This window comes from Dasypus novemcinctus, chromosome 1 (assembly GCF_030445035.2).
Source record: "Dasypus novemcinctus isolate mDasNov1 chromosome 1, mDasNov1.1.hap2, whole genome shotgun sequence".
NCBI classification, from domain to species: Eukaryota; Metazoa; Chordata; class Mammalia; order Cingulata; family Dasypodidae; genus Dasypus; species Dasypus novemcinctus.
In genome coordinates, this window is record NC_080673.1 from 40344333 (window position 1) to 40358048 (window position 13716).

Sequence of the window (13716 nt, forward strand, 5' to 3'; positions counted from 1 at the left end):
TTATCCATAAGAATGCCAATTCCCTGATGGTAGGTTTTGTTTTTTGTTTTTTTTTAAAGATTTATTTTATTTATTTATCCACCACACCCCCTCATTGTTTGTGGTAGCTGTCTGCTTTCTGTGTTCATTTGCTGTGTGCTCTCTGTGTCTGTCTGCTTGTCTTCTCTTTAGGAGGCACTGGGAACCAAACCTGGGACCACCCATGTGGAAGAGAGGCAGGTGCTCAATCACCTGAGCCACCTCAGCTTCCTGGTTTGTTGTCTTTCTCTTTGTCCTCTGTTTCTCTTTTGTTGCGTCATCTTGTTGTATCAGCTCACCAGAAGCCCAATGGCTTGAGCTACATCCACTTCCCATGGTAGGTGTTTTTATCATTTCTGTTCACTTTTATATTCACAGTGTCTTCCACAAAGAGGTACTCAATAAGCACTTGCAAATAAATTTATAAAAGGAGCTGTTACCAAATATAACACGATGGAATTATCAATCAAAATCTTGGTATAGCAAATATTTTAATCAATAGAAGATGTACAAAGTTACATAGTAAACTATAATGAAGTTAGCTTGAATTTCCTTATCATGCAGCTATATCTTAGTGTTTTCAAATATCAGAAAGACTAAAATATAATAAAAACAGCCTTTTTTTACACAGAACTTAGGAGTCGTTTTCTTCAGTGAGTCACCCTATATTGCCCCATAGGCCATACATAACATAGAAACTAAGTTAAAACACTTGCAATTAAAATGAACAAATCTCAAGTTTGAAGACACATTAGTCACTTTTAAAAGACTACAGGGTCAGGGGGAGGGGTGATGAGATCTGACGGGATTTTATAATATCAGTTGTATCATCTATCTAAAACAGTGGTTCTCAAACTAGGCAAATCTGCCTCTCCTCTCCCCAAACCTCATACCCCACACCCTATCCAGGGGAACATTTGGCAATGATTAGAGATATCTGTCATTGTCACAAATGGAGTGTGCTACTGGAAGCTGGTGGGAAGAGGCCAGGGATGCTGTTAATCATCCTATGATGCAAAGACCAGTCCCCCAGAACAAAAATTATCCAGCCTAAATGTCAATAGTGCCAAGGTTGAAAATCCCTAAAATATTAATTTCTGTGAAATGAGGATTTTGTTAAACATTTAAAATTATATCTTTAGTTATTTAACATATACACATGTATCAGATATCATAAAAAGGGATGTTTAATGTAGGTATCTCCCAAAATAATGAATATTATTTCTAGGACCATATTAAGCATACTACTAATCTTATATCATTTATTATTAACACCCCCACAAAAGTAAATATGACTCTCTTTATGCAGAGATTAAAAACAAAAACTAGATTAAATATCTGCCCAAGGTTACAGAGTTAGAATTGGCACCGCTGAAACTTAAATCCACATTATCTCCAAGCCCAAGTTGTTTCCTTTAAATTTCATTAAATTAAAATTCAGCTGAGAGGTCAAAATTAAAAGCACCCCAAGTTTCATTTCCCACTGAGTCGAAGATACTACTTTAGAAACTGAATGGCAAAATCAGGAGCAGCCTACTAGGGAGTTATGTACTAAGAAGATTAAACAGTAATAATTTAAAAAAGGATAATCTATAGTTAGTATTTTTTCTTATCACAAAATTGAGTAGTTTAATAAAGTTATATGCCAAAAACATTGGACAGCTTCTTGTTCTTGTCATAAAATAGACTGGTGATAAAGCACCAAAGTCTAATAATTGTGTACTGGCTTCTGAAGCTTAATCTTTTTTTTTCAAATTAAAAAAAAAATTATTGAAATATATCACTCATACATAAACACACATAAACAATAAGTGGGGAAGCAGACTTGGCCCAATGGATAGGGCATCCGCCTACCACATGGGAGGTCCGCGGTTCAAACCCCGGGCCTCCTTGACCCGTGTGGAGCTGGCCCATGCGCAGTGCTGATGCACGCAAGGAGTGCTGTGCCACGCAGGGGTGTCCCCCGTGTAGGGGAGCCCCACGCACAAGGAGTGCACCCTGTAAGGAGAGCTGCTCAGCATGAAAGAAAGTGCAGCCTGCCCAAGAATGGCACCACACACATGGAGAGCTCACACAACAAGATGACGCAACAAAAAGAAATACAGATTCCCGGTGCCACTAATAAGGATAGAAGCAGTCACAGAAGAAACACACAGCAAATGGACACAGAGAGCAGATAACTGCGGGGGGGAGGGGGGGAGGGGGGGAGGGGAGAGATATAAATAAAGAATCTTAAAAAAAACAAACAAACAATAAGTGTATAATAGCTGTGAACTTACAAAACAAACATATATAACATCTCACCTGACCAATAACTTGCATTGTTTTTAAACCTTTTTAATAATTAAAGAGTATTGTCAAAAGATTACTGCTAAAGTATTTTTCCCCTAACCAATCCTAGTATTATTATCTTTATATCATTTATATATGAACATACATAAACAATTAAGTGTATAGTAAAAGTTGTGAGCTTACAAAGCAAACATGCATAACATCATACTGGGGTCCCATACATCAACCCTCCAACACCTTGCATTGTCATGAGACGTTTGTTAGAAATTATGCAAGAATATTGTCAAAATCTTACTACTAATCATAGTCCTTATCTTACATTTGGTGTTTTTCCCCTAACCCACCCCATTATTATTTTTTAAATATATTTTTTTATGACAGAAGTTGTAAACTTATAAAACAATCATACACATGTGCAGAATTCCCAAACAACACCCCTCCATCAACACACCACAATGTGGTATGTCATTTGCTACAGATAAAATAATATCATCTGATTGTTACCGTGTCCATAGTGTACATTTGGCTCACATTTTCCATACTGCCTCAGTATCAACACAGTGCATCTTTCGCACAGATGCAATATTATATTATCACTAGTAACCACAGTCCATAGGACACTCCAGCTGTATTTTTCCCATGCTTCTCCACATTCCCAACATCCTGCAGTAGTGATAAACATTTGTTCAAGCTAACAAAGGACACTCTTGCATCTGTACCATCAACCACAATTCTCATCCACCTCTTGGTTTACAGTGCTATCCCTAGCCTAGGCTTCAGCCCCACCTCTGGCGGGGAGGAGCAGGAGGAGCCCTGCATCAGCCTACCCAGGTAACTGCAGGTAATTTTGGCTGGAATAGACTGAAAATCAGAAGTTTACTAGGGGAACTGCACTCATCTTGGACCCGTACTGCAGAGATTGCTGCCCATACCTGCAGCTCCATCCCTGCCCCAGGGAGGGGAGAAAGGGATGTGAAGCTTCATCAGTCTCTCTGGGCAACTACAGCCTAGGCCTGCATGACTGGGATTATTCCACACAGCTGTGACTCTGTCCCTACCCCTGGCAAAGCAGAAAGTTGGAAGAAGCTTCACTAGTCCCTGGCACAATGAGGGCAGCTTGAGCCTCCACAGCTTACAGCACCAACTACATGCTGGGCTCCTACTGCACAACAAGCAAGGGAGAAATGATAGGAAACCCTAAACTAAAGAGAAAAACTGCACCCAGAATAAATACTCTAGGAAGCCAGATGCAAGACACCAACAAAAAATTACAATCCACACCAAGAAACAGGAAGCTATGGCCCAGTTAAAAGAACAAGATAAGCCTCCAGATAACATAAAGGAGTTGAGACAACTAGTGATAGATGTTCAAAAAATCTCCTTAATAAATTCAATGAGATGGCTAAAGCTTAATCTTGACAAATCACTAACATGGCCTATCTATATGATCAACATTAGCTCCCTGGAAACACACAAAATCTAAGAAAATATTCTTATATTAAACTTGACTTTTACTTTCATCTCAATATTTAAAGCCTTATCACGATTCTTTATATTAAAAGAAAAGATGTTCTTACCCTATTAAAGCCTCGTTCATGAGAGTCATCAAGCTCTCCATTACTAGTAACTGGAATTTCTGCTGCTGAATTTTTGGGAGATTCATGAGCCATGGCAGAGTCCTGAAAAAGGAAAAATAAAAATAAAGCCAAAACTAACGTTAAATAGCAAAAGTCAAGTATTCAACATATTCATGTTTAATATTACAATGCCATTTTAGTATTTTTAAAATAATTTAACCTATCTAATACTTAGATAATAAACATGATACTTCCATATGTACAAAAGAAAAATGTATCTGGCTTTTAAAAATGCATACAACTTAAAAATTTTAATTAAAAGCAAAAATTTTTATAGATACCAGATGGCAATACCATTGCCTCTGAAACAGTGTTATGATAGACCACCATGTAAAACTAGAAAAAATATTACAGAAAGCCAAGACTGGTTGTGAATTCAACTAAAGCAGCTCTACTTTTCTTGTTTTATATAATGGGCATCAAAATCAGCTTCTGTCTAAAGAAAGAGCTTCCCTTACATAAAGAAACAAATTTAAACCTCTGTATTAGGAGAATTAAGTTTTACGTCTTGGATTTACAGTTCTAGAAATAAAATAATTTTTAAAAATACACACAGAATAGCCACAGAAAACATATATTTCTTTTAGAAATTACATCCTTTCATAGAACACCAAAACAAAATACACAAACAAAAAACAAGCAAAACTGTCAGAATCAACTTTGTCAGAACTCTGGAAAATAGTCAAAGGTTTACAACAATAGAGTGAAGGCTTAGTTTAAGTTGTCAAAAAAAGACAACTTAAAAATGGTAGGAATGCATTATGGTATCTTTCTTCCCCATACCTCAACCCTCCCCTTTGCTAAGTGGTGGTCCTGAAGATGGCAGCCTGTGTTCTGATGTGTGACACTGTCCCTAATAACAAAAGGAAGCAGAGCAGACATTCTCAAAGAACTGTGTTTATATGTTTTGACCTGTATACTGACACAAGACACATGCCTTTGTTTTGCCTCACTTAAATTTACTTAGAGCAGAAAAGGAGCTAGGTGGAAGGCATTCTGCAAGAACATCATAAGGCAAATAAATACTCTGTCACTACCAGGGACAAAAGATTACAGTAGAGGAAAAAGAAAAAAAAAAGCCTGAGAAGAAAACCTAGGGAGAAGGGTTTTTTGAAATAAGACATTGAAAACTGCCTATGTATCCCAGGGAATTCAGAAAGGGACATGCATGCCCAGGGCAGAACGCATGCTCAGAAAGATCCAAGATAACCCTAGCCTTTCACTTCTGGCTTATCTTTAGGCTGAGTGCAAAGAGGAAGCAAAGGCTAAGACAGAGTTATGAATGGCCTGGCTAAGCACTGAAGGAGCCAAAGAATGGGAAAGTTGGCATTTTTTCCCTTCTCTTTTCCCTGCCTTTCCTTTTATCTATTTGGCTGCAGGCATTCAAGGAAATCTCTGCCACATCACTAGCTGACCACAGGCTAAAGGAACAGAGACTACAGAGACCACCTACAACAGAGAATAAAGGCATTACAAAAGTAGTTCAGAAAAGTAACTACACAAGTAGGAACAACCCCCAGTAAGCAACAAAAATCCTGAGAGGAATAAGAATCTCATTTCCAGAGTTATCATATTATAATTTTCAAAATCTCCCATTTTCAACAAAAATTTATAAAGCATCCAAGAAACAAGAAAGTATGGACCATTAACGAAAGAAATGAAGAGACTGTCTCTCAGGAAGAAGACATTGAACTTACTAGATAAAGACTTCTAATCAACTCTTTTAAAGATATTCAAAGGAAAGTAAGGACAAAGAGTGAATGGAAGCCAGGAGAACCATATTTCACAAATAGACTATCAGTAAAAGGACAGAAATTGTAAAAAGGAACTAAACACAAATTTTGAGCTGTAAAGTACAATAACTGAAATGGCAATTACACTAGAGGGTTTTGAAAGCAGTTCTGAGCAAGAAGAAGAAAGAATCAGTTAACCTGAAGGACAGACCAACCCCAATTAATATTATCCAATCTGAGAAGCAGAAAGAAAAAAAAAATGAACACAAATGACTAGAGGCTAAGGTACCTGTGGGCATCACAAGGATACAAATATACACATAATGGGAATCCAAGAAAGAAAGAAAGAAAAAAAGGCATGGACAGAAAGACTATTTGAAGAAATAATGGTTGAAAGCTTCCAAACTTTGATAAAACACAAATCTACAATTCCAAGAAGCTCACTGTGGTGGTCTGAAGCTGTGCATACCCCAGAAAGATATGTTCTTAAATTTACCCCATTCCTGTGGGTGTGGGCCCATTTTAAGTAGGAAATTTTGAGGAGGCTACTTCAGTTAAGGTGTGACCCACATCATTCAGGATGGGTCTTAGCACTCTTACTGGAATCCTTTATAAATGGACTGAATAAAGAGAGTGAGAGAGAAAGCCACAGAAACAAAAGCTGAAAGCAATGAAACCCAAAAGAGAAGGAAGAGACCAGCAGGTACCACCATGTGCCTTGCCATGTGGCACAGTAGTCAAGGACTGCCAGCAGCTTTCTTTGGGAAGAAAGCATCACCATGATGATGTCTTGATTTGGACATTTTTCTTGGCCTCAAAACTGTAAGCTAAAAAATTCCCATTGTTACGTCAACATATTTCATGGTATTTGCTTTCATCAGACTAGGAAATTAAAACACTCAACAAATGGCAAGAAGAATAAACCCAGAATAATTCTCACTGAGTAAAATAATATTCAACCTGTTGAAAGACAAAGACAAAAAGGAATCTTGAAAGCAGCAAGACAGAAGGGACTAATCATATACAAGGGATTTTCAATAATATTAATACCTAATTTCTCATCATAAACAATGGAGGCCAGAAGGCAACAGAATAACATATTAACGTGCTGAAGGAAAAAAACCTGTCAAACAAGAATTTTATATTTGGCAAAAATTATTCTTCAAAAATGAATATTTATAGGGGATGGGGGGTATATGGGGACCTCACTTTTTTTAATGTAACATTAAAAAATAAAGACAAAAAAATGAATATTTGCAACCATGATTGGTGATAATGTCTGATGATATTATCTCATAATCTGTAACAAATGTTCCACCATGGTGTGGTGTTATACGTGAAATCTACACATCTGTATGATTGTTTTGCAAGTTCACAACATCTATAACAAAAATATATTTTTAAAAAATAGTGTGAGTTGGGAGAAAAACACACCAAATGTAAGATAGGATTATAGTTAATAGTAATATTTTGATGATGCTCTTGCATAGTTTGTAACAAATGTTTCACAACAATGCAAATTGTTGGTGGAGGAGTGATGTATGAGACCGCTGTGTGATGTTATGTATATTTTGTAAATTCACAATCTTTACTATATACTTGTTTTTTTAAAGATTTGTTTTTATTTATTTCTCTCCCTCCGCCCTGTCTGCTCTCTGTGTCCAATTGCTGTGTGTTTTCTTCTGTGTCAGGTTGCATTTTTGTCCGTGGCACTGGGAATCTGTGTCTCTTTTTGTTGCGTCATCTTGCTGTGTTAGCTTTGTGTGTGTGCGGTGCCACTCCTGGGTGGGCTGTACTTTTTCGCGTGGGGCAGCTCTCCTTTACAGGGCGCACTCCTTGTGCACAGGGCTCCCCTATGCAGGGGACACCCCTGCGTGGCACAGCACTCTTTGCACGCACCAGCACTGCACGTGGACCAGCTCACTACACAGGTCAGGAGGCCCTGGGTTTGAACCCTGGACTTCCCATGTGGTAGGCAAATGCTCTATCAGTTGAGCCAAGTCCGCTTAAAAAATTGTGGTGCTAGAAAAATTTTTCTATGCCTCTGACCATATTTTATCAAAAAGAAAAATGTCTGACTACAGGTTAAAATAACAATTTTATATCTGTAAAGCAGGAATTCTTAAGCAGGGATCCATGAGCTTGAACTGAACATGTGAACATGTTAGTACAGGTGTGATGTATTTATTGACTACTACACAGTATAGTGTAGACTTAGTAAGAGGTGCATGGTTTTCACCTGACTGGCAAAGGGGTTTCTGGAACAAAAAAGGTTAAAAATCTAAAAAATAATCTAATTTCCCTTATTCTAAAAATTAAGAAATTTCAGAGTAAATAAGTTGAACTTATTCATAGAGAACAGATGCCTCCTTCCTCCACACCAATCCAGATTTTTTTAACCTGTAATGGCTTTCAAAATGTTGTAAACACACACACATGCACACACAATTTTAACAACAGTTCCTAATAGAATGAAGGCCCTGAAAGCTACATGTTAGGATCTGAATGAATATCTAACAATGTTATGTTCTAATGCTCAGACCTGAATCCAGCGGCTGTCCCTGATACCTCATTGCACAGAATCACCAAAACCAGACTGAAAAACTGAAAAACATTAAGGTGTGTTTGCAGGGGAGCAGGAGGGATGTCTTTAACCTACAGGTCTGAATCTATTGCCAAGAATATTATTAAGAGGTGCTTTGATTTTCTCTGGAAGAATTTTTTAAAAATAAAATAACCAAGATAACATTGTTTCTAGCTCAAGCATTACACTTTTAATTTTTAAGGCAGCCAGGAAAAATTTTCAAAAAAAAGACTGCACTATACTTTATAATTTAGGAGATTATTATATGCTACATTGTGTTACCGAAAATGAGCATTAATGCAAATAGGCTTGTAATTTAGTCTCTACTTGTATGAAACATTAAAAGGGTTATTAAAATATGAAGGATATATTTTATATGACACCAAACAGCAATTTTCACATAGCAAGTTTGAACATCATTAAGTATGTGAGATAAAAGATACTATTTTCTGGGAAGTGGATTTGGCTCACCTGATAGAGCATCTGCCTACCACATGGGAGGTCCAGGGTTCAAATCCAGGGCCTCCTGACCCGTGTGCTGATGGGCACAAGGACTGCCCTGCCAAGCAGGGTGTACCCCACATAGGGGAGGCCCATGTGCAAGGAGAGCACCCCGTAAGGAGAGCCGCCCCGCACAAAAAAGTGCAGCCTGTCCAGGAGTGGCACCGCACACATGGAGAGCTAACGCAGCAAGATGATGCAACAAAAAAGAAACGCAGTTTCCCAGTGCCACTGACAAAAATAGAAGTGGACACAGAAGAACACACAGCAAATGGACAGAGAGAGCAGACAACTGGCAGGGGTGGGGGAAGGGGAGAGGGAAAAAAATACTATTTTCTGCTCCAAGAATGATTGAAGTGATGAATGCACAAATTTGACTACACCAAATACCACTCATTTTGAACTTTGAATGGATTTATGCTTTTGAATGGATTTATGTGCAGATGCTGTTTCCAGAGTAAATATCTCCTCTTTTGGCATTTTGAAGATTGACAGCTTTATAATCAACTCCCTAAAGTGAACTCTATCACTTGGAATGATTTATCCACATACTTAGAGCACTGATGACACTGACCATCCATTAAAGAGACTTATCCAGATGTAGTCCTATCCTTAGAATTACAGAGGAAATCCATTCATACTACAGTCATTCCTTCTTAAAAATAAACAGGCCATTCCTGTTGCTGAATTTTTAAAGCATAATTAGTAAAATGATTAAAAAATAAACTGGAAGAGCTAAGAATATAGAATAAGAATGAAGAAATAAAAATTACTAAAATAAGATACTACTTGCAAAATGAGTGAAAATCATTCAACACTATATAGATGAGTTATTCTCAAACTTCTTAGGAACTTCTTAGGACCCCTTTACAGTCTTAAAAATCATTAAGGACCCCAAAGAGCTTTTGTTTATATGTGATCTTTATCTATCAATATGTACTGTATTAGAAATTAACACAGATATTTTAAAAATATTTGCTAATCCACTTTAAAGTAATTATAACCCTATTACATGTTAACGTAACATTTTAATGAAAAATATTTATTTTCCAAAATAACAAAAACTGAGGGAGAAGAGTGGTACTGTTTTACATTTTTTGGTAAATATCTTCAATATCTGTCTTTATGGGAAGAGAGCTGGCTATCTATTTCTGCATTTAATTTGTTGCAATATGTTGTTTGGGTAGAAGTATATGAAGAAAATTCAGGCTTATTTAAAATTCATAAAACAGCTATTGTGGAAAATTTTTCCAGTAACTGTGGAAAATTTTTGATACTATACCAAAACTTTACAAGTGAAAGTTCCTTAACAGTTAACTGCAATGCAGAATTTAAAACCCTATCAATGCACTTTTCATGCCCTATTAGATTAAAAATCCACTGGTTTGCATTGTAATTTGAATGGATCTTTTACATATGCATGATTTAGTAATAGCATGCATTGGTCATATGGGAAACATTGGTTCAACAAGTTATGCAGATCTTCCAAATACTGACACATTTCCTATACAATATAAAAAGATCATATTTGTTATATCACTGATCTCATCAGAAAAGACTCTGAGTATGGGGAAGCTTTTAGGCTCAGAGTGGTAGATATAAGTTTTCCAAAATTCTAGTATTAACTTGAAAGTTTGAATTTGATCACTGGCAACAAACACTATCAAAATGTTCTATTTTAAGTAACAGGTTTTCCAAAATATGTCTACCAAATAACCAGGTCTGAATATAGACATAATTTGCCTTTCAGTCACTCTTTCAAGTAAAAATAGGTGCAATTAAAAAGGGAAAAAGAAATCAGTTCATCTCACAACTGAATCACACACTTGTGTTTCCTCAAGATAACCACTGAACTTTGGCATGCAGAAGTGCTTTAAGTATACTTCCCATTTCCTCACAGAATATTAAAAAGATGTTTGAGATGTAATAAATTCAAGACACTACTTCATCAAAGACATTCTTAAGTAAACCTGGAATTTTGTTACTGCAAGTACAGAGTGGTAAAAAAAAATATTAGTAGTACAATTTGATAAAACTGTTTTGATTACAGCAGTTTTATCTACCAATTCTTTTGCACCATTAGCCCAAATACCAACACAAGGTAAAAAGCATATAATGTCTTAGTATTCCTTTTTAAAATGTATTTTTATTGGAGAAGTTGTGAATGTAACAAAAAAATCATGTACATGTGTTGAATTCCCATACAATAGCCCTCCACCAACACACTACATTGTTGTGGAACATTTATTACAGATTTTAAAATAATATTATCAGACTTACTACTAACAATGTTCTATAGTGTACATTGATATATATGAATCACAAAAGTGTTTTAAGTTTGAGGAGGTCCTATTTATCCATGTTTTCTTTCATGGCACATACTTTCAATGAGGTTTAAGAATCCACCACCTACCACCAGGTCTTGAAAATGTTTCCCTACATTTTCTACTAGAAGCTTTACGGTTCTAGCTTTTATATTTATGTCTTTGATCCACTTTGAGTTAACTTTTGTATGGGTGTGAGATAGGGGTCTTCTTTCTTTCCTTTGGCTATGGATATCCAGTTCTCCCAGCATCATTTGTTGAATAGACTGCTCTGCCCCAGCTGGGTGGATTTCATAGCCTTGTCAAAAAACACTTGACCATAGATGTGAGGTCTAGGTCTGTTTCTGAATCACCAATTTGGTTTCATGGGTCTATGTATCCATCTTTATGGTAGTACCGTGCTGTTTATACCATTGCAGCTAAGTAATATGATTTAAAGTCTGAAAGTTAGAGTCTTTCAACTTTGCTCTTCCTTTTTAAGATGTTTCTGGCTAATCAGAGCCCCTTATCCATCCAATTAAATTTGATAATTGTGTTTTCCATTTCTTTAAAAAATGCTGGTGGAATTTTTATCGGGATTGCATTTGCTGCATATCAATTTAGGTAAAACTGACACCTTACAGTATTTATTTTAGTTTTCCAATTCATGAACATGAAATGTTCTTCCAGTTTTTTAGGTCTTTCTTGATTTCTTTACGAATACACTTCTGAATTCGTTTTCTGAATAGGTCCTTGGTTAAGTTTATTTCCAAATATTTGATTCTTGAGTTGCTATTGTAAATACAATTTTTTTCTGACTTCCTCCACAGACTGTGCATTACTAGTGTATAGGAACACTATGATTTTTGCGTATTAATCTTGTATCCTACCACTCTGCTGAAATTGTTTATTAGCTCTTGCAGATTTAAGTTTTTGGGGACTTTCTAGGTATAGGATGATATCATCTTCGAATAATGAAACTATTACTTCTTCCTTTTCGATTTGGATGCCTTTTCTTTTTCTTGCCTGATTGCTCTAGCTAGAACCTCTAGCACTATACTGAACAACAGCTGGCATCCTTGTCTTATTTCTTATCTCAGTGGGAAAGCTTCCTCTCAAGTCTTTTCCCACTGAGTACAATGTAAAGTATGGTTTTTTCATGTATGGCCTTTGTTGAGAAAGTGTTCTGCAATTCCTATCTTTAGTAGTAGTTTTTTTTTTAATCAAAAAAGGATGCTGTATTTTGTCAAATGCCTTTTCTTCATCAACCAATAGGATCACGTGATTTTTCTTCTTTGATTTATTAATGTCATGTATTATGCTGATTTTCTTGTGCTAAACTACCTAGGCATGCCTGGTATAAAACCAACCTGATCAGGATGAATAATTCTTTTAATGTGTTGTTGAATTTGATTAGCAAGTATTTTGCTGAGGGTTTTTACATCTGCATTCATTAGGGAAATGGTTCTATAACATTCTTTTTTCTTTATCTGGCTTTTGGTATTCTGTGATATTGACTTCATAGAATGAGTTTGTAGCATTCCTTCCTGTTCATTTTTTTGGAAGAGTTTGAGTAAGACTGGCATTAAATCTGCTTTGAATGCTTGGTAGAACTCACCTGTGAAACCATCTATCCTGGGTTTTTCATTTTTGGGGAGTTGTTTGATGACTGTTGCAATCTCTTTACTTGTGACTGGCTTGTTGAGGTCTTCTATTTCTTCTAGGGTCAGTGTAAGTTGTTTGTATGTTCCTAGGAATTCTTCCATTTCATCTAGCTTGTTGTTGGTATATAATATCCTTTTATGATCTCTATTATTTCTGTGGGGTCAGTAATTTTCCTGTTTTCATTTTTTAATTTTATATATTTGCATCTTCTCTGATATTTTGTTAGTCCAGCTAAGAGTTTGCTGGTTTTATTAATCTTCGCCAAGAAACAACTTTTGGTTTTGTTCATTTTCTCTATTTGTTTATTCTTAATTCATTTATTATTCATTCATTATTTATTCATATCATTCTTTATTCATTCATATTTATTCATATCATTCTTTATTCATTTCTTTCTCCTCTGATCTTTATTTCATTCCCTCTGCTTATTTTGGGAACAGCTTGCTATTCTTTTTCTAGTTTTTCCACGTGTGTAGTTAGGGCACTGATTTTAGCATGTTGCTCTTTTTTTTTTCCATGAAAGCACTGACAGTTATAAATTTCCTTCTCAGCACTCCCTTTACTACATCCTACAGGTTCTGATCTGCTGTGTTCTCATTTTCACTTGTCTCAAGATATTTACTGATTTTTCTCACAACTTCTTCTTTGACCCACTATTAAGAGCATGTTGTTTAAACTCTATGTTTGTAAATTTTCTTTTTCTGCCTATTGTTTATTTCCAACTTTATTCCATTATGATCTTGTTGAATTTACTGAGATCAGCTTTGTCACCCAACATATGGTCTATTCTGGAGCAAGATCCATGAGCGCTTAGAAAGAATGTATATCCTGCTGTTTTGGGGTGCAAACTTTTGTATATACTAGATTTAGTCCATTTATCATAATATTCAAGCTCTCTGTTTCTTTACTGATCCACTGCCCAGCTGTTCTATCCAATGCTGATATAGTGTATTGAAGTCTCCAACTATTATTGTCTTCCTGGT

General features: G+C 36.1%; 1 protein-coding gene across 5 annotated transcripts in view; it reads right to left on the bottom strand.

Annotated features, from left to right (window-relative positions):
* The window catches only part of ARFIP1 (ARF interacting protein 1), a 134220-nt gene that overhangs the window by 84621 nt on the left and 35883 nt on the right, over positions 1-13716 (bottom strand). For all 5 annotated transcript variants that reach the window (XM_071214438.1, XM_058281119.2, XM_071214437.1 and 2 more), the window contains one exon: positions 3888-3989. In XM_071214438.1, the coding sequence (XP_071070539.1) occupies positions 3888-3980 (93 nt within the window). In that variant the 5' untranslated portion in view covers positions 3981-3989. The remainder of the gene's footprint in view (positions 1-3887; positions 3990-13716) is intronic.